This window comes from Macrotis lagotis, chromosome 8, assembly GCF_037893015.1.
Source record: "Macrotis lagotis isolate mMagLag1 chromosome 8, bilby.v1.9.chrom.fasta, whole genome shotgun sequence".
NCBI classification, from domain to species: Eukaryota; Metazoa; Chordata; class Mammalia; order Peramelemorphia; family Peramelidae; genus Macrotis; species Macrotis lagotis.
In genome coordinates this window covers 499,271-521,120 of record NC_133665.1, presented here as the reverse complement: position 1 = coordinate 521,120, position 21,850 = coordinate 499,271, and the positions used below count along the sequence as shown (strand labels likewise).

The 21,850-nt window shown below is 38.7% G+C and overlaps 2 protein-coding genes across 5 annotated transcripts in view; both read right to left on the bottom strand.

Annotated features, from left to right (window-relative positions):
* LOC141495157 (phospholipid-transporting ATPase FetA-like) overlaps positions 1-16,332 on the bottom strand; it is a 234,624-nt gene extending 218,292 nt beyond the window's left edge. Inside the window, exon 1 of the mRNA XM_074196153.1 lies at positions 16,193-16,332. The gene's annotated coding sequence lies outside the window, so the exon portion shown is untranslated. The remainder of the gene's footprint in view (positions 1-16,192) is intronic.
* A 2,201-nt stretch (positions 16,333-18,533) lies between these two features.
* LOC141495153 (protein unc-13 homolog B) overlaps positions 18,534-21,850 on the bottom strand; it is a 369,137-nt gene continuing 365,820 nt past the window's right edge. For 3 of the 4 annotated variants that reach the window (XM_074196148.1, XM_074196150.1, XM_074196149.1), the window contains 3 exons: positions 20,947-21,039; positions 20,416-20,575; positions 18,534-20,272 (listed from right to left, as the gene is read on the bottom strand). In XM_074196148.1, the coding sequence (XP_074052249.1) occupies positions 19,987-20,272; positions 20,416-20,575; positions 20,947-21,039 (539 nt within the window). In that variant the 3' untranslated portion in view covers positions 18,534-19,986. The remainder of the gene's footprint in view (positions 20,273-20,415; positions 20,576-20,946; positions 21,040-21,850) is intronic. The other variant, XM_074196151.1, reaches the window with a different exon arrangement.

Below are 21,850 nucleotides of genomic sequence, written 5' to 3'. Positions count from 1 at the left end.
CTACCTTACCTATTCCCATCCCATTATTCAAAGCTATCAAACTGCTAGAAGCCACCCACCACTCCCATCCCATTGTTAAACTCACCCACCAACCCCAAAGCCATTCCATTATATATCTGACAGAAACAATGTGAAGACACTAAAATGACACCTCAGGATATGCAGTCTTAAGTGTAACTCACTTCTTAACCCTTCCCTAGCACCACCCTAACTCCTCCCTTACCTTTTCCCAGCTTATACCCTATATAAACCCTGGTCTTAGCTTACTGGGAGCTGCTTTTATCAAAGCAGTTGCAACAATCTTGAAAGGGTCCCTAACTTATTTACTTTATGCTACTCTCTCCTGGTGCTGCTTATCACCTGATAGCTGCTATTACTGATCAGATAACCAGTATAACTATACTTACTTTGCTAAATTTTTCCAGCTGCTGTTTATTTCCTTGTTTCTTTAATATCTACAGTAATATGTGAATTAATCTTTTTTTTAAATTCCTAATACTTCTGGGTTGTTTCAGTAAATTCATTCACACATTCTTAAATCCTAGATTAAATCACCCAAGAATTTTTCAGTCATCAGTAACAATTAGACCTTGAAACCAAACTGCCTTCTAGTCCAATGTTCTTTGCATTATACCACATTGTCTACCTCTCCCTTAAAGTCAAAAGAACTGAGACCATTTTTCCAATGTAGAAGGAGAAATATGCCTTAATTTTTAATACTAAGAAAATGTTTGTATCTGTTTGATGTAACATTGTTTGATGTAACTTCATTGTTAAATGTAAGTTCACAAAGATAAGAGCAACATCAGCTCTTCCATCCCTGCCCCCCACCCCAGGTTCCAGCCCTTTACCTAACCTCAGTTACGTAGAGGGGAACAGATTTTCCCCTTTGCCCCAACTCTGCCCAGGAAGCGGGCAAGACTATATGTCTGTTCTAAACTCCCCTCAGATGCAGACTCACTCCGGTTTTAGCCCAGTTAGATCTTCTGGCTGCTTTCCTTTCACTTTTTCCTTCAGGCACCTTGCCTAACTTTCCGTATTCCTTCTGCCCTCAAGTTGCTTACTATCTCTCCTGGAAAAAAAAAAGTTTTAATCTGTGAACTTCTCAGGCTTGTGAATTAAACATCCTGAGTTATTTTAACTCTAGGGTTAGTAGTGATTCTTCACTTCCACAAGAGCTCTAAATCTTTATTGGTAACACCAATTTCACTGGCAACATTAAAACAGTCACTTCATTCTTCAGACTCCAGTAACAAAAGAAATTTGAATGCATTGAAATATCTCTAACTAAAGCCCAGTCATTTTCAGACATATGAAGGCATTTAACTTTCTTATATTTGTATTCCAAAGTCATAAATATGACTTGATAACATTCAGAGATGGTTCAACACAAAGGACTGGATAGTTAAGGAGAAATTCACAAAAACAACTGTTTTCTTTCTACAGCATTCTTGTAACTCAATAATTTAAAGTTCATATTGCAAGATAATTTCAAATTATTATTTTGCTACTGTATATACTATTACTAATATCTACTCACTGGAAATGAAGCGCTACATTAATAACCATGTAGAAAAACACCCTGTAGGAAATAGAATTATTATCCTTAATTTAGAGCAGAGAAGAATATGAAGAAATGGCCATCTGTAATCTGACTTCCTTAAGAATATTCAATAGACAGACAACTACTTTATCAACAATTCATATTGGACTTCTGAGGTGGAGGTAGGATATTGTAGAGAAGCTAGGAAATTCCCTGAGTCTTTTGCAGTTTCCTACTCAAATACCTTTGAATGAAACTTTTAAACAAACTCTCAAGTAATAAAACTTGCAAAAAGATGGGAGTTAAAAATTTTTCAGCTCAAGATATCTTGGAAGGACTTCAGGAAAGGTCCATATTGCTTGGGTAAAAGGGGAACACAGCCCAGAATAGACTGGGAGCAAGGAAGCCAGAGTAAGGCTCATAGCCATAGTACAGAGCAGTAACCATGACCCCTGGACTGCCAGCTATTGGGGGCGGAGACTCAGAGCTGAAGGCATATTGTGAGCCTTAGAACACTGGTACAATTGGTGGGGTTAAGTCAAGCTACCCTAATGCAGGGAACAATCTGCAAGCAACTGAGGCCCCTAGTGCAGAAAGCCAGTGATCAAATCCTCTGTCTCCAGGACAAGAAGCTTGGGACTGTGCCCTCTGTACCCTAGGAACAGAACTTAACTTTGAAAATGAGCAAAAATCTCAAAAAGAACCCTAACCAAAGAAAGCTACTATGATGACAGGGAAGTTTAAAATACCATCTCAGAAAAACAAAGCAGTGACAAAATGCCTACAGGTGAAGCCTAAAAGATGATTACAATTTGGTCTCAATATTAAAAAGTCTTCTGGGAAAAGCTCAAAAAGGATTTTAAAAATTGACTAAGAGAGATAGAATGAAAAAAATGGGGAAAGAAATGAGAATTATGAAAAAAGTTAAAAGCTTGGAAGAGGAAGAATAACAATTGAAGGAAAAAAATTCTTAAAAAATAGAAGTGGCCAAATTCAGGGAAAAAAAAATCTTCAGAATAAAAGTTTAAAAGTAGAATTGGCCAAATGGAAAAGGAGCTATAAAAGGCTAACTAAAGACAATAAATCCTTAAAAATTAAAAGTGGGCAAGTGAGAAATAATGTCTTATGTGACATCTAGAATATATCAAATAAAAACCAGACTGGAAAATAAAAGAAAGGGTGGAAAGAAAGGGCAAATTATGAGGGATTTAATGATGTTGAACTGCCTGTATTCCTGCATGGGAAGATGATACTGATAAGTCATGTGAACCTTCTCATCAATTAGAGCAGTTAGAAGGGGCACAAATAGACAAGGCACAGGAGGGAGCTGAATATGAAGGCATAAAATATTATAAAGATGTAGTCACTAGACAAAAAAAAAAGGAATGTACTGGGAGAAAAGGTAAGGAGAGGTAGAGTGGGCCAAGGTAAAAGAGTCAAGAAAAAGTTTTTGCGATGGAGTGGAAGGGGGGATGGTGAGGGGGAATGAGTGAGCCGTCATTCTCATTGGAAGTGGCTCAGAGAGGAAATAACATACACACTTGATAAGGTATAGAAATCTATCTTACCCTAGAGGAAAAAGGAGAGGAAGGGGATGGGGAAAAGGGAGACTGGGGAAAGGAGGGGGTTGTAGATAACAGATGAGAGGAAACATTGTGGGAGAGATGGTAGTCAGATACAACACACTTTTGTGGAGGGACAGGGTGAAAGGAGAGAGAATAAAATAAATGGGTGTGAGGAGGATAGAATGGAGGGAAATACAGTTAACAAAAGCAGATGTGGGGGAACAAAAAATTGAAGCAACTTCTCTGATGGACTTATGATAAAGAATGTGATCCATCCCAAAGATAGAGCTGATGGTATCTGAATACAGACTGAAGTACACTTTTTTTCTTCTAACTTTATTTTTTTTGAGGTTTCTCTATCTTTGTGGAGGGGGGGGGATTATGTTTACTTTTACAAGACTATTTTAGTAATGTAAAAAAACAAATAAATGAATCAAAATAGAAAAAATTTATTATACTTTACAAGGAAGCAGAAAGGGAAAGGGGAAAGAAGAGGGGCTGGCTGATAGAAGAGAGGGCAGATTGAGAGGGGTTGTGGTCAAAAGTAAATTATTGGTGAGAAGGAAAAAGGTGAAAGGAAAACTGTATTAAAAGTAAAAATAACCAACTGGAAAAAGAATGTAACTATTCAAAAAATAAAATCAATCTACTGGAAAAGGAATGCAACTCACTTAAAACTCAAATCAACTAACTGGAAAGGGAATGTAACTCAGCAAAAAGTAAAATTAACCAACTAGAAAAGGAAACACAAAAGCTAACTGAAGAAAATAAAACCCTAAAAATAAGATTCAAACAGATACTAATGAATCAATGAGACACCAAGATTCTATCAAACAAAATCAAAAGGCTGAAAAAATAGTAAAAAAAAAAAAACAAACACACCATAAAATACCTTTTAGGAAAATAGATCCAAATTATTGGTCTACCAGAAAGCTTAGATTAAAAAAAAGAGCCTGGAAAATATCTTTCAGGAAGTTAAACAAGAAGACAACAGTCCTGGAAGGAATACGTAGAACCTCCAGAGAGAAACTTCAGGATATAAAAACTCCAAGAACTATCACAGCCAAATTCCAGAATTCTCATATAAAGGAGAAAATACTATAAGAAGTCAAAAAGAAGCAATTTAAATCAAAGGAAGCACAATCAGAATTAATAGGACTTATCAACTTCAACATTAAAGAACAGGAGGACATGGAATATGATATTTCAGAAGGCAAAGGACCTTGGATTACAAACAATAATTTATTACCCTGCAAAATTCAGCATATTCTATCAGGGGAAAAGATGAATGTTCAATGAAATAGAGGACTTCCAAAATTTCCTGATAAAAATTCTAGAACTGAAAAGAGAATTTGATCTTCAAATACAAACTTTAAGAGATGCACAAAAAGGTAAACAGAATGGGAAAAAAATATCTTAGTCAAGAATATTAAATTTTATACAACCCTACATGGGAAAATAACACTTGTAACTCTTGAGAATTGTATTTCCAAGAAGACTAAAATGACATCACTATGCTTGAAACAAATTATAGTGTGTCTGACTGTGGCTGATCAGACCAAAATGAATTCAGAATGCTTTACCACAAAGGTCAAGCACAAATACTACAGAAGAAAAGCTAGAGTGTTTACTGTAAACCTATGGGTCTCATGTTTCCTTAGAGTTACTTTAATTCTGTCTTGCTCATAGAGCTCAGCACTTTCTCTGATGAGGGTATCTTATGCCGAGTGGTCCTGTGCCAGTTTCTCCAATAATTTACAATCAATTGTAAAGTTAAGAGAGGGTATCCCAATACTTAGAGTACTTAGAGGTCCTACACTTCATTAAATCAGAAGTGACTTCAGTTTACTAGAAACTCAGAGGTTTGTAGCACCCTGTGGGCAGAGGATGGGAGCCTACTTAGAAGGGTTGGACAAAAAGAGATGAGGAAATGATTTTATCTTTTTTTTTTTAGGTTTTTGCAAGCAAATGGAGTTAAGTGGCTTGCCCAAGACCACACAGCTAGGTAATTATTAAGTATCTGAGGCTGGATTTGAACTCAGGTACTTCTGACTCCAGGGCTGGTGCTCTATCCACTGTGCTACCTAGCCACCCCCAGAAATGATTTTATCTTAATCCAGACTTTAGTTAAGGAGTATTCAAGTATCATAATTGGGGGCGCTAAAGGGACAGTGGGAGAGAGTATACCTGATACTTTGTTTGGGAAGGGCTGGAGGGCTATGACTGGAATACTACAGAAATGGAGGGACTGAACATGAAAACATCATGAAAAGATTTTGCTTAGCTTAATACTTTGGCTACAATTAAAAGGGGTATGCTTGGGGGGAGGGATATAAATGATTCATGAAATGATTTAGCTTTGTATGATGCTTTAACTCAAGAGAATTGTGTCTATGGAGGGTACTTGAAAAGGAAATAAAGTTTAAAATGATTATAATTTGATATAATTCATGATTCTTGAGATATAATTTCTAATGAGAGAGAAGGGAGGGTACTTAATGACTATTAGCCAATGCTGCTTATCAATCAATCAAGTAATCAATCAATCAACCTTTGAGAATCGTATTTCTATCAGATCAGATAAAAGGAGTATATTTTGACAAAGGATGTAAGTACAAGAAAAGGTTAAAAAAATTAAAAGAAGGACTATACTAGGAAAAGGCTAGGCATTAGGGGATAAATAACACCAGGTAAAGAGACATAGAGACCTATTACAGGAGAGGGAAAGAAGAGAAAGGTATGAACACTGAGTAAATCCTACTCAACAGATTTGACCTAGAGAGGGAACAGGATACATTCTCAATTGGGTTTAAAAATCTATCCTACCCTACAGGGAAGTGGGGGGGTGGGGGTGGGAGAAAGATAAAAAATAGGGAAGATGGTATAAGTGAAAGTAAACAAATTTGAAATTTAATAGAAAAGTTAAAAGGGAAAGGGAGCAAAACATTAATGAGGAGGAATAAGAGGAAAGGAAAGAGAAAAGTATAAACAGGGAAAGATAATATGGAAGGAAATTTAGAATTAGTAATCTTAACTGTAAATGTGAATGGGATGAACTCTCCCATAAAATGAAATTGGCCAAGGGGTGGCTAGGTGGCATAGCAGATAAAGCACTGTCCCTGGAGTCAGGAGTACCTGGGTTCAAATCCGGTCTCAGACACTTAATAATTACCTACCCGTGTGGCCTTGGGCAAACCACTTAACCCCGTCTGCCTTGTTAAAAAAAAACCTAAAAAAAAATGAAAGTGGATAGCAGACTGGATTAAAAAACAAAATCCTATAATATGTTGTTTATAAGAAACACATTTGAAGCAGAGGGATACACAAAGGGTCAAGGTAAAATGTTGGAGCAAAATATATTATGCTTCAGCAGAAGTGAAAAAAACAAGGGTGGTGATCCTGATCACAAACAAAGTAAAAGCAAAAATAGATCTTATTAAAAGGGATAAAGAAGGAAACTTCTTCTTAAAAGGCACCATAGGCAATGAAGTTATATCATTTTTAAACATATATGCATGGGCAGCTGGATGACGCAGTGGATAGAGCATGGTTCTAGTGTCAGGAGGACCTGAGCTCAAATCTGGCCTCAAACAATACTTACTTAACTGTGTGATCTTGGGTAAGTCACTTAACCCCATTACCTTGCAAAAGTAAAAACAAAACAAAACAAAACAAAACCCACCACTTATGCACCTAGTAGTACAGTGTTCAAATTCTTAGAGGAGGAAATTGAATGCCTTACAAGGAGATCTAGAAAGCAAAACTATAAAAGTGGGAGACCTCACCCTCCCTCTCTCAGAACTAGATAAATCTAACCACACAATAAACAAGAAGGAAGTTAACATGGTGAATAAAATCTTAGAAAACTTAAATATGATAGTCCTCTGGAGAAAACTAGAATGGGGATAGAAAAGATATCTTTTTCTATGCAGTACATGGCACCTATACCAAAATTGACCATGATAGGTCATAAAAAACCTTACAATCAAATGCAGAAAGGCAGAAATAATAAATTCATACTTTTCAGATCATGATGCAATAAAAGTTATCTGTAATAAAGGGTCATGGAAAGACAAAAACAAAAAACAAAACAACTTTAATTTTTCATCCTTATGAGTAATTCAAACAACAAATCTTAGAAATATTCATTTCATCTAAGAAAATAATAACAAAGAATCACCATACCAAAATTTATGAGATGCAGCCAAAGCAGTTTTTAGGGGAAATTTTGTATCTCTAAATGCTTATGTTAATAAAATAGAGAAAGGAGATCTATGAATTGGGTATGCAACTAAAAAAACCTAGAAAACAAATAAATTAGAGATCTCCAATTAAATACCGATTAAATCAAGAGATTAATAAAATTGAAATCAGGAAAACCATTGATCTAATAAATAAAACTAAGAATTGGTTTTATGAAGAACCAATAAAATAGATAAGCTTTTGATTAATCTGATTTAAAAAAAGGAGAAAACCAAATTACCAGTATCATAAATGAAAAGGGTACACTCACCTTCAATGAGAAGGAAATTAAAGAGATAATTCAGAGCTATTTTGCCCAATTGTAAGCCAATAAATTTAATAATGTAAGTGAAATGGATGAATATTTACAAAAATACAAACTACCCAGATTAACAGAAAAGGAAACAAAATACTTCGATTACCCCATTTCAGAAAAGGAAATTGAAGAAATCATCAATAAAATTCCCTCAGAAAAAGTCCCCAGGTCCAGATGCATTACCAAACATTAAAGGAAAAATTAATTCTAATTCTACATAAACTATTTTTAAAAATAGGAAAAGAAGGAGTTCTGCCAATTGCTTATATGAAACCAATATAGTGCTGATACTTAAACCAAGAAAAGTCAACAGGTAATGAAAATTATAGACCAATCTTCCTAAAGAACATTGATGCAAAAATCTTAGATAAAATGTTAGCAGAGATTACAGCAAGTTATTACTAGGATAACATAGCACAATCAGGTAGTATTTATATCAGGTAGGCAGGGATAGATCAATATTAGGAAGACACTCAACATAATTAAACATATCAATAACAAAACTAAAAGAAATCATACTATTATATCAATAGATGCTGCAAAAGCCTTTGACAAAATACGACATCAATTCCTATTAAAAACATTAGAGAATATAGGAATAAATGGAGTTTTCCTTAAAATCATAAGCAGTGTCTATCTAAAACCATCAATAAATATCATATGTATTGAGGATAAATGAGGAGCATTTTTAATGAGATCAGGGGTGAAACAAGGATGCCCATTATCACCATTATGATTCAATATAGTATTAGAAATGTAAGCTTTAGTAATAAGAGAAGAAAAAAGAAATGGAAGGCTTTAGAAAGCAAATAAGAAAGCAAAACTTTCACTCTTTGCAGATGTATGATGGTATACTTAGAGAACCCTAAAAAATAATCTAAAAAATTACTTGAAATAATTAACAAATTCAGCAAAGTATCAGGATATAAAATAAATGCACACAAATCATCAGCATTTCTATATATGAACAACAAAGTCCAAGGGCAAGAGATAGAAAGAGAAATTCTATTTAAAGTAACTGCAGACAATACAAAACACTTTTCACACAAATAAGGGCAGATCTAAACAATTGGAAAAATGTCAGTTGCTCATGATTAGGTCAAGCTAATATAATAAAAAATGACAATTCTATCCAAATTAAATTACTTATTTAGTATCATACCAAATAACTATTTTACCAAGCTAGAAAAAAATTCATCTGTAGCAACAAAAGATCAAGAATATCAAGGGAAATGATGGGGAAAACATATAAGGAAAAGTGACCTAGCACTACCAGATTTAAAACTTTACTATAAAGAAGGAGTCATCAAAACTGCCTGGTACTGGTTAAGAATAGAATAATGGACCAGTGGATTAGAGTAAGTACAAAAGAAACTATAGCAAATGACTATGGTAATCTATTGTTTGACAAAGCCAAAGATATTAGCTTCTGGGATAAGAACTCACTATTTGACAAAAACTGTTAGGAAAACTGGAAGATAGTATGGTGAAAACTAGGCATAGACCCACATTTCATACCCAAACCAAAATAAAGTCAAAATAGGTACAGGATTCAGACACAAAGAGAGATACCACAGACAAATTAACAGGTCAAGAAATACTCTCTCTGTCAGATCTATGGAAAGGAGAGGAATTTATGACCAAACAAGAAATTTAGAATATATTATAAATTGCAAAATGGATGATTTTGATTATATTAAATTAAAAAATTTTTGCATTGATAAAACCAATGTTGCCAAGATTAGAAGGAAAACAGAAAGCTGGGAAACAATTTTCAAAGCTAGGGATTCTGATAAAGGTCTCATTGCTAAAATATATAGAAAATTGAATCAAATTTATAAGGTTATATATCATTCTCCAATTAATAAATGGACAAAGGAATTGAACAGGCAGTTTTCAAATGAAGAAATTAAAGCTATATATAATCACATGGAAAAAAATCTCCAAATCATTACTGATTAGAGAAACGCAAATTAAAACAACTATGAGGCTCTACCTCACACCTATCAGACTGGCTAAGATCTCAAAAAGGGAAAACAATCATTGGAGAAGTTGTGGGAGGATTGGAACAGATAATTGCATTGGTGATGCTGTGAACTAATCCAACCATTCTAGAGTGCCATAGGGAACTAAGCCCAAAGAGCATAAAGCTGATCATATCCTTTGACCCAGAAATACCAATACTAGGCCTATATCCAGGAGAAATCATAAAAAATGGGGCAAGTCCCACATACTCCAAAATTTTCATAGCAATTCTTTTTTGTAGTGACAAAGAATTAGAAACTGAGATGATGACTATCAATTAGGTAATGGTTGAAGAAGTTATGGTAAATGTTATAGAGTACTATTGTTCTATAAGAAACCATGAATGGTTGGATTCTAGAAACACAGGGAGAGACTTAAAGAACTGATGCTGAGTGAAGAGAACAGAACCAAGAAAACACTGAACACATTAACAACATTGTGAACTGATCAACTCTGATGGATGCAGTTCCTCTCAGCAGTTCATAAAGCTAGGACAACCCTGGGAGCCCTGTTATGGACAATGCCATCCACATTCAGAAGAATAAAACAAAACAAAGCAAAACAAAAAAACAAACTACAGAATCTAAATGAACCTTATGTTCACTTTTTAAAAATTTTCTTTTGTTTTTCCTTCCTATCCCATGGTTTTCTTTCTTTTCCTTTTGTCCTAATTCCTCATACAGAAAATGACTCATAGGTAAACATGCTAAATACAATGTTCACTAGATTATTTCCTGATGAGGGGATTGGGGTGGAAAGGTAGTAAATGGAAATTATATAACATAAATATGCATATGGATGCATATTGAAAAACTTTCATAACATGTAAATGGAAAAACAAAATGTTAAAAAATAAACAAAATATTGTTTATATCTTCCTCTTAAGAAAAATCTAAATCTCTATTTTTAATATATAATTTATATTTCCTTCCCTATATTTAATTTCCAAACTGTTGAGAAACAGCAATATCAGGGTAAAAGCTTAGATAAAGAGGAGGGAATATGCATTTATATAGCACCTACTATACAAATATTATCTGTTTTGATCCCTATTTTGCAGTTGAGGAAATAGAGGCTAAGTGATTTACTCAGGATCACTTTCTGAGTTGGATTTGAAATCTGTTCTTCCTCATTCCAGGCCCTAGTGTTCTTACCATGCCACCCAGTTGTCTAAAAGATCAGTTATTTCCCCTGGGTTGCAAAAGAATAGTAGCATGATCATAAGATAGAACATATGTTTAAAAGAGAGAGAGACAGGAGTCAAGCATGACTGGTGAACTGAATAATCAGGTATTCAAATAATGAAAACTAAATGTCCTTTTCTGTGCTTTCACCTTCCTTCTTCATCCTTATTCATATTCAATCTTCATCTAATCTGTACATGGTAAACAATTAGTCACTTGGCAAGCATTTATTAGGCACTTACTAGAATCAGGCACTGCACTAAGGACTAGGAATACAAAGAAAGGCAAACACTTGATCTCGGCTCTGAAGGACTCAAATTATTACAGTTCACAACATGCAAAGAATCATATACATAGGCAGGAAAACTAATCAGAATTCTAATGACAATAGACCAATGTGGGGGGTGGAGATGAGAGTGTATTAGGGTACCAGCTGTATGAATAGAGTTAAGGGAAAGTACCTCAAGAGGTATGTATGGTATGAAGGTAAAAATGACAAGATTTGTCAAAAACTGGATGTGTAGAGTGAATGTGAATGAGGAATGGCTTAACACTAAGGTTGCCAGTCTGGATGACTTGGGGAAATGGTGATATCCTTGAAAGTAATAATACATTTAGATAAAGGGGAAGATTTTAGGGGAGAAAGAAGGATTTCTGTTTGGAATATTTTGATTTGAAGATGCCTAAAGGACATTCAATTCATATATCCAAAAGGCAGATGCAGACTGAGAGTTTAAGAGATAGACTTTAGTTAGAAATAAAGATCCAGGAATCACCTTCAATGAAATGATAATACACACAAATCTGTATTTATTAAGCTATCATTATTTTTCTTTTTTTCTTTATTTTTTTATTTACACATTACTAAAATATTTTTAAGAGTAAAACATAATACCCCTCCCTCCAAAAAAATAAAAAACCTCATGAGGAATAAAAAGAAAGAGAAAAAAATTTGTTTCAGTCTATGTTCTGATACCATCAGCTCTGTCTCTTCTTTATCCTAAGTCTCACAAGTTACTTCATATTTTCCACAGTTGCTGTTGCTGATTGTAATTCCCTCCATCCATTCATCCCTACTACCATATATTATATTTTCTCTGTCCTTTCACTCTGTCCCTCTTCTAAAATGTGTTGTAGGGTAGCTGAGTGGCAAAGTGGGCAGAGCACCGGCCCTGGGGCCAAGAGGCCCCAAGTCCACATACCACCCCAAAGACTCAGCAACCACCCAGCCCTGTGGTCCTAGACAGGCCACCCAATCCCAGAACCTTGCAAAAAGTAAAAAAGAAAATGTGTTATATCTGAATATTCTCTCCTATGATCTACCCTCTCCTCTATCATTTACATCATTCCCATCCCCCTGTCCCTCCCTCTCCTTTTTTTCTCTAGGTATCTATACCCTATTGAGTGTTTATGCTGTTTCCTCTCTGAGCCATTTCTGATGAGATTAAAGGTTCCCTCATTCTCTCTTGCCTTCCCCCTTCCATACCATTGCAAAAAATTATCTTTTATATGAAATAACTTAGCCTATTTCACCCCTTCTTTCTCTTACTCCCAGTACATTTCCCTTTTAGCCATTGACTCCATTTTTACACCATATTATATCTTCAAATTCAGCTCTCTCCTGTGCTTCATCTTATAAAAGCTCCTTCCACCTGCTCTATTAAATGAGAAGATTCATGAGTATTATCAGTATCTTTTTACACTATATTATATCTTCAAATTCAGCTCTTCCCTGTGCTTCATCTATAAAAGCTCCTTCCATCTGCTCTATTAACTGAGAAGGTTCATATGAATATTATCAGTATCATTTTTCCATGCAAGAATACATGCATTCATCATCAAGTCCCTCACAATTTACCCTTCTCCTCCACTCTCTATGCTTCACCTGAGTCCTGTACTTGAAGGTCAAACTTTCTGTTCAGCTCTGGTTGTTTCAACAGGAACATTTGAAATTCCCATTTCATTGAAAGTTCATCTTTTCCCCTGGAAGAAGATGTTCAGTCTGGGTAGTTGATTCTTGGTTTCATTCCAAATTCTTTTGCCTTCCAGAATATTATAGTTCAAGCCCTATAATTCCTTAATGTAGCTGCTGCTAAATCCTGTGTGATCCTGAGTGCAGCTCCATGATATTTGAATTGTGTCCTTTTGGCTGCTTGTAATATTTTCTCTTTGACTTGGGAGTTCTGGAATTTGGCTATAATATTCCTGGGAGTTATTTTTTTTGGATCCCTTTCTGGGGGATATCAGTGGATTCTCTCAATTTCTATTTTACCCTCTGCTTCTAGGATACCAAGGCAATTTTCCTGTAGGAATTCTTTACAAATGAGGTCAAGGCTCTTTCCCTGATCATGACTTTCAGGTATCCCAATAATTTTTAAATTATCTTCCCTGAATCTGTTTTCCAGATCAGTTGTTTTTTCAATGAGCTATTTCACATTTTCTTTTAATTTTTCATTCTTTTGGTGTTGAACTATTGTATATTGATTTCTCACAAAGTCATCAGCTTCCTTTAGCTCCATTCTATATCTGAAGAATGTTTTCCTCAGAGAGCTTTCTTATCTCCTTTTCCATCTGACCAATTCTGCTTTTTAAAGCATTTTTCTTTTCAATAATTTTTGAACTGTTTATCCACTTGACCTAAGCTAGTTTTTTTTTTGTTTTTTATGCTTTTTCAAGGCAAACAAGGTTAAGTGGCTTGCCTAGGGCCACACAGCTAGGTAATTATTAAGTGTCTGAGACCGGATTTGAACCCAGGTACTCCTGACTCCAGGGCTGGCGCTTTCTCCATTATGCCACCTACCTGCCCCTAAGCTAGTTTTTAACATGCTTTTTTCTTCAGCATTTTATTTTGGTTCTCCTTGACTAAGCTGCTGACTTTGTTTTCATGTTTTTCTTGAATCTCTCTCATTTCTTTTCCCAATTTTTCTTCTATCTCCCTTACTTGATTTTCAAAATCTTTTTGAGCTCTATCATAGCCTGAGCCTACCTTCTATATTTCTTGGAGTCTTTAGATGTAGAAGCTTGGACTTCTTCATCTTCAGGTTGAGTATTTTGATGCTCCTTGGGATCACAGACCAAGTATTTGTCAATGGTCAGATTCCTTTTTTTCTGTTTAGTCATTGCAACAGCTTGTGCCTGGTTTTGGGGTGCTTACTGAGCTTTTGAGTTTTATTGGGACACCCCCACAAGGACCTCAGTGTGTGAGTCTCTGACTGATATCCTGGTCTGTGAGTGACCACAAGTGCACCCCTCTGCCACAGGGCTGGGGGAGGAGGTCCCTGCCCTATGGGGGGGGGGGCCTAGACTGTGATCAGGATCTGAAGGTAGCCAGAACCCCAGAGTCCTGTTCTAGGGACAGAGGATAAACCTCTGAAGTCTCCCTCCACTCCCTTACCTTCAGTGGGCTGAGCACTTAGGCATAGCTGCCTGGAGGCTCTTACTGGGCAACTCTGCAGGCCTGCTCCTGTTTCCTGGGTCTGGGCTGCAACCACGGCTAAGTGCCACAAATATGCTGAGGGCCTGGGCTTCACAGAGTGTCATTGGTTGCATTGAGGACCTGGGCTTTGCATTCACTCTGGCAGACATCTCCCTGCTGATCTTCCAAGTAGTTATTGGTGCTCCCTGGGGTGCAGGTCAGGAAACTGCTTCTGCTGCCAGGAGCCAGCACTCCTAGGTGCCCTGGGACCGTTCCTAGGAGACTGAAGTTTCTTCCCTCTGGTGGGGCTGCCCCTCTAACCCCATGGAACAGAGTTTTCCCACTATTTTCCAGGTTACCTTGGGCTCGAGAATTGCCCCACTTGATCTTTTTGTGGGTTCTGTTGCAAATTTAGAGTCATAATTTTAAGGTTCTTAAAATATTTTAGTGAGAACACCTAAGAGAGGCCACCATCTTCTATCATTATTTTTCAAACTATCAAGTATCAACAGGTACTTTGTGAGGACAAAAATAAATACAATTCAAATCAGTGGCAAACCTGATTTTAGAACTTATGCTCTGATGGTTTTTTCATTTTGTGTAATTTTCTATAATGTCATATAATGTTAAAATGTACGCTTAAATACATTCTCAATCTCATCCAAAATCAATTTATAAGCATTTTGATTGGTCTTTGAATATGATGCCTTAAAGCCTCTGTTTCCATTCCAACCAGTCTTTAGTAATACAGGATATGAGTTTAAAGAGCTGAAGTCTGTTTATAAGTGCTTCTATGGAGGGTGGGGGGATTATAACCAAGAATATGATTCCCACAACAAATCATAAATCATTTATAGATTCTGCATGCCAGAACCTATCATGTCTTTCTTTTCTCTAATGGGAAACCCACAATAATTTTAAATATGGGGAGTTACAGGACTCAGTAGTTCCACTGCTACTACAAAAAAAAATGGATTAGGTGGTCTTTCTAAAATAGATTTATCTGACTTTATATGTAATTGGCAATAATAAAATAGTATTTTAAAATAAAATATATGGAGTTTCACTTCTGTCTCTATAGTGAAAAGTGCACGGGTTTGGAGTTAGAAGGCAATGTTTGAATCCTGATTCTGCTATTTGCCACTGTTATGACTTTGGACAACTGGCCTCTCAATTTAGTCCCCATACCCAGTTACTAGAAACAGCTTTCTCTACTGGATTTTTTTTTTAGCTTTTTGCAAGGCAACGGGGTTAAGTGGCTTGCCCAAAGTCACACAGCTAGGTAATTATTAAGTGTCTGAGGCCAGATTTGAACTCAGGTACTCCTGACTCTGGGGCTGGTGCTCTATTCACTGTACCACCTAGCCGCCCCTCTACTGGATTAATTTTTAAGCATACCTACTTTTAGGCAAATTCTGTCCCTGAATCAAATCAAATTATCTCTAAGTCCCTTCTAAATCTTATTCTGTGAAGCAGTCCATTTTTGGACCACCAAGCCTCACAAAGAAGATTGTTGTTTCACAGGTTTGTCATAGATTTGGGATCTTGGGGATATCTTTATTGCCTTTGCTGAGGGGATCACCTTGTAGAAAACCTGAATCTGCAAACCTCCATGAGGTAAAGACATTTCCAAACCATCACAGGGGCAGAGTTTGATCAGACCTGAACTCCTGAGCCCCTCCCCCCCAGGCCTACTTGGCCTGGCTTCCTGGGTCCTAGTCACTCACACAGGCTGCTGCTGCCTTGCAGGGCCTAGACCCAGGACCAGGGAAGGTCTTAGCATCCTGTATGCTGTAGGGGGATAGGAATTTCCTTAGGGAGGCACCCCATGATGGGCAGGGTCACTGAGGGATGGGCCCAGGGGATGGTTGTCAGGTTGTCAGGCCCCTCCAAGGCACTCACCGTCGCCTGCGCCGTCTTCCAGTTCCTACTCAAACCCAGCTCTGGGTTGGGAATCGCTGTCGCCAGCGACGTCTTCTCAAATTTCCCCAGCCAAACCAGGCTCAGCGGGCAAGGGCGGCCTCCGCTGGCTCCGCTCCTCATGGCCGACACCTCTCGATTCCCACCCAAACCAGGTCCAGTGCGCAGGCGCTGGCCCCTCCCCTCATGGCTGACCTCTGGAGTCCCGCCCAAACCAGGTCCAGTGCGCAGGCACTGGCCCCTCCCCTCATGGCTGACCTCTGGAGTCCCGCCCAAACCAGGTCCAGTGCGCAGGCGCTGGCCCCTCCCCTCATGGCTGACCTCTGGAGTCCCGCCCAAACCAGGTCCAGTGCGCAGGCGCTGGCCCCTCCCCTCATGGCTGACCTCTGGAGTCCCGCCCAAACCAGGTCCAGTGCGCAGGCGCTGGCCCCTCCCCTCATGGCTGACCTCTGGAGTCCCGCCCAAACCAGGTCCAGTGAGCAGGCGCTGGCCCCTCCCCTCATGGCTGACCTCTGGAGTCCCGCCCAAACCAGGTCCAGTGTGCAGGCGGGGGCTCTGCCCCTCATGTTTGACCTCGATTCCCACGCACACTAGGCTCAGGGCGCAGGCGCGGGCTCCGCTGACTCCGCCCCTCTTCTCTACACCTCAGAAGAATTCCCCCCAAACTAAGCTTCGCTTCCGCAAGCCTCTCCAAGGGAAGGCTGCTGACACCCATTTAACCTCAGAGCCCTCATTTCCTCATCTGTAGGATAGGAATACTCCCAGACAGGATGGAGCAGTGGAAAGGGAAAACAGCTGTTTTTACTCTAGCTGTGATCTTGGGCAAGTCATTTAAGTCTCTCCTGTAAAATGGAGATAATGGCACCTCCATCCAGGTTTGTTGTAACAATCAAAAGAGTTCATTGTAAAGTGCTCAACCCTGAGCCTTGCACAAAAGAAGTGACTTAGATTCCATGGTCCAGCGTGCAATTTCTAGCTCTGCCATAAATAGGGGTGAATTTGAGGAAGACACTTCAGCCCTTCTGGTGTCCAACATTCCTCAAAATCATTTCCTCTACACCTCTGCCTCTTGGAGCAGACTCCACCATCTCCTTCAAATAAATAGCTCATTTGCTATTGTTTTTTTTTATTGGAAGTTTTTCCCAATTCCCAATGCTTTCTCTCCTCTGGAATTATCTATGTTCTTATCCTATATAAAGGTTGCAACTTTCCATAGAAATTAAAGTCTTTGAGGGCAGAAACTCAGTGTCTGCATACAGTTGGTAAATGACCAATGATTACTAAATGAAGGTGGTAACTACCCTATCCAAAAGTCAGTCACTGTTATGCTGGGAATCATCAGAGTCAGGAGGTAGAGATGAACCCTGGCCCCTCAGCAGTAATTTGGGTTCCCTTTGACCTCTGAGGTTTCATGAGACTAGTTCACTTTCCCTTAAAAGCCAACTTGCTGTTTTTCAGTTGTTTTCAGTTGTGTCCAACTTCCTGACCCCACTTGGGGGTTTCTTGACAAGGATACTAGAATGGTTTGTAATTTCCTTCTCCAGTAATTTTTCAGATAAGGAAAGTGAGATTGACAGGTTAAATGACTTGTTCCCAGTCACAAAATTGTGATTGGAAACCTGTTTCTCAAATCATTACTTCAGCAATGCTGTCAAACTTAAATGAAAATGACCCTCTGTTGGTCAGCATAGTAACCGAAAGACCCCACAAATTAACTATCTGTGGCGTATTATATTTTAATATCTTTTATCAAATATTTCCCAATTACATTTTAATATTTCAGGCTAACTCATTTTATTTCTTTGGTGTTCCTCTAAAACTGAATTGGGGAATAACAGCAAATGTTTGTGTGAAGGTTGTATGTTGTAGTCAACATTGGATTGGGAGGCAGAAAGGTCTGAATTTAAAAGCTGCCTCTGATGCTTGGTTGGCCTTGGGTAAATCATTTAACTTTTCAGTGTCTCAATTTAGTAATCTGTAAAATGAGAGTGATAATAATGGAACCTACCTCACAAGGGTTGTTGTGATAACCAAATGAAATCCATAAAAATTATTTTGTAAACTTTAAATCATTGTGCTGAGCTATTATTAATCATTTAAAATGAATAGCTCAGAGGCAGCTATGTGGCACAGTGGACAGAGCACCAGCACTGGAGTCAGAAAGATCAGAGTTCAAATCCAGCCTCAGGCACTTACCAATTGCCTAGCTCTGTGACTTTGAGCAAATCACTCTTAACTCCATTGCCTTAAATAAATAAAAATTTTAAAAAATAAAATGAATAGCCCTCATGATTTCTATGACTTTTTTACACATTTGTCAAAAACACCACACACAAAATGCTGCTAAAAGATAATTTATTAAAGACTATCCTATAATCTCCTGCAACAATGGCACATACAATTATTAGCAACAGCAAAAATGCCTTGGTTTCTTGTTTAAAGTTTTGGTATCTGTAGATAACACCAAGTTCTCAAGAATCCTAGAAACATGCCAGGACAATACAAGTCCCACTTCATGTAGCTATACAAGTTTCTAAAGAAAGTTTATACACACACACACAAAAAAAAAATCCAAAAAGAGTCCTACTTGCTGGCACAGTAATGGGGACTGATTAGTCTACTTATCAGTGGGACATCACCATCTACAGAAGGTGTAATGGGGCAGGAAAAGTCTTCCCAAATCCAACTCCAGTAGCCCCTGATTTATCTCAGGATCTAGCCCAAAAAGAAAAACAGCCCCACTTCCTGCTTATGTTGGACTGCTCATGTTCATTCCCATTCATAGCAGCAACCTGGGCTGGGCCAACCTAAAGACACCATCCCAGGATCCTAAGCACCATGTGAATCTGTTCTGATTGTGATACTTTAAAAAGCTTCTAGAAACTATTTTCAGGACCAGGGATGAAAAGCAATAGGACCTGCTTGAAGGCCAAGGCCTGGGGGAGGGCGCATATCATTCATCCCTGGCAAATTCCAGTTCTTTTTTTTTTTTTTTTTAGGTTTTTGCAAGGCAAATGGGGTTAAGTGGCTTGCCCAAGGCCACACAGCTAGGTAATTAGTAAGTGTCTGAGACTGGATTTGAACCCAGGTACTCCTGACTCCAAGGCCAGTGCTTTATCCACTAAATTCCAGTTCTTAGTGACATACTTTTGTCCTTGGGGCTGGAAGCAGCAAGATGAAAACCTCTGTTCAGGCACTTCAGCTCTTGGTGACATCCTCAGGGTTACCAATGAGGTAACCCTGGACTAGAAGGTATCAGGCACATCTGTGGATTTAACCAACTACACTGTTCATCAGACAGTCACTACTGACTGTTCTAGATCCCTCTACTTCTTCAGATGGGCACTCTGAACACACTGAAATGCAGTTTAGAGGTGGAGAGAGAAGAGTTAAGAAAGGAGGATGACTGGGTAATTGAGGGAGGAGAGTGTGAGTGTATGTTGAGACATCAATAGAGGGAATCCTTCAGGAACAGTTCTTGAGACCAACACAGAGATTGTGATTTATTTCTTATGGAAAATCTCTGGTTGACTACCCCTCAAGGTTAAGTCCCTGTGTCTCTGACTTGTCCTCTTTTTCTAAAATCCCTCCTGTGAGAGGACTCTCCCACACAGAATTTCTCCTGAAAAATTAGACGTTAACTTCTTGTCTATAGATGCTCAAAGGCTACTACACAGCTAACTTCCATGAGCCTGGCAGGGAGAGGACTAGGAATTCGATGATGTAAAGGAAGGTAGGCTCAGTTGCCCAGGTTGGCACATGATATGATAATGGATTCAACTACCCTCCTCTGAGGAGCGAGACTCTGATTTGAGCTTCACAAACTCTCGAGCCACTTCATCATTGCTTCTCTGGGACAGGATCCGAAGAATAGTCAGGCCTGTTTCATCCATGTGGACTTTACGGCCCAGGGGGCACCAGCAGGCACAGCTACCTTTGGTTGCCATCTCCCTCAATGGCATCACTGCTAGTCCCAGCACTCGGTCCTCACGTGCAAAGCAGTAGTCTTTCACACATACTTGAAGTTCATAGGCATCTGGCCCTTCCTCATTCCCCAAAAGGCTGTGGGCAAAGGAGAGTGGGGCCATGTTAGCTGGGCAACTGAATTTCCCCACACAAACCACACTTCTCATCATACCCTCATTACCACTCTTCCCCTCACCCTTAGGATCCTTTCCCCCCTTTGAAAAACACTCCCCACTTACAAGTGAAATGTCTCGTTGTACTTGGGGGCCCAGTTGTTGCTCTTGGACTTGGTTGTAAACTTTCTTTTTCGGTCACTCTGGTGTGGGCCAACCATAGTCACCTCCACAAAGGGTCTGAACATTCCTGCTGTCTGCCATTTGAGGTCATTGGCAGCCACCACTACTCAAATGGAGAGGGCCCAATTAGAATCCTATGACTACCTTCCCACAGTCCATGCAACATATTCCCCCCTCCCCTCCCCTTGCTATGCCTCAGATGACATTTCTCTTAGAGAAACTAAGGAAAACATTCTAAGACATTAGGAAGGGTTAGACACCATGGATACTCTAAACTTGGCCTGTGTTTAAGAATTGAGAAAGGAGAGTTTAGTCTGAAAGGGACCCAGAAAATTTAACAAAGATTCCATGGATAGAAAAGAGAGGGTCCCTCTTCATTATAACCTCCTCCTTTCCTCCTCCCTTCTCCCCAAGATTCCTGGCCTTTGCCATTTTCCCTTCCCTCCCTATGCATATTCCATTTGCCTTTCTCACCTTTCACTGTGACCTTGTGTTCCCCAGTCCCAGGATGAGTAAACAGATCCACCTGGATGGAGACTTCTCCCACAGGATCATCCACACCTGACCCTATGAAGTAGACACATAAGCCCCCCCCCAAAAAGCTATCAGCTAGGGGCCCTGAACATGACCATGATACCTGGGAGCCCAGAATGAGAGAACAGCTACAGGCAGGTCCCCCCCCCCCACTTCCCACCCAGGCTCAAAGCCAAGCAGCAAACATCTTGCAGCAGCCACTGGGGAGCAGGAAATGCAGGAGAGGAAGGGAAAAGTGAAGGCTGATAATGCAAATCTCTATACCCTCCTTCCCCCTCTCTCTAGGAGGATAATTCCATATTTACTCAATGCCATTGTTGCCTACCCCACTCTCTCTGGATTCACCAGAAGTTTTCTAGAATCTTGAATATTCTTGGTTCCCAGGCTGCAGTATTCTCCTGAAGATAACATTGTAGAACTTGTAAACTACTATCTACTTCTGATGGTAAGGCAGGGATGCAAGAGGCTGTCTAGGGATGACTAGATGGACATTTTCCATAGGACTGTAGCAAGACAGCTAGAAAACATCACTCGGGATTATGAAATATTGAGTATGACACTAAGAAACTTGGGTTTATAGGAAGAATTTTCATTACAAATGTCATTTGGAAAGAGTTCAGATAATGCCTGAGAACAAAACTTGGATTTCTACATCCCAGGAACAGGAAAACTGGGCAGCAGAAAAACCAACCCTAAGAAGAACAGTTTAAAAACACATTTGCCTGGAATCTTGAAAACATAAACAAAAGAATCTTCAATTAGAAAGAAAGTGAACAGGAGATGTCTGTCTATGTACATACTCCAAGTTTTATGAACAGCAGCTATATTTGGTAAGAAGAACATA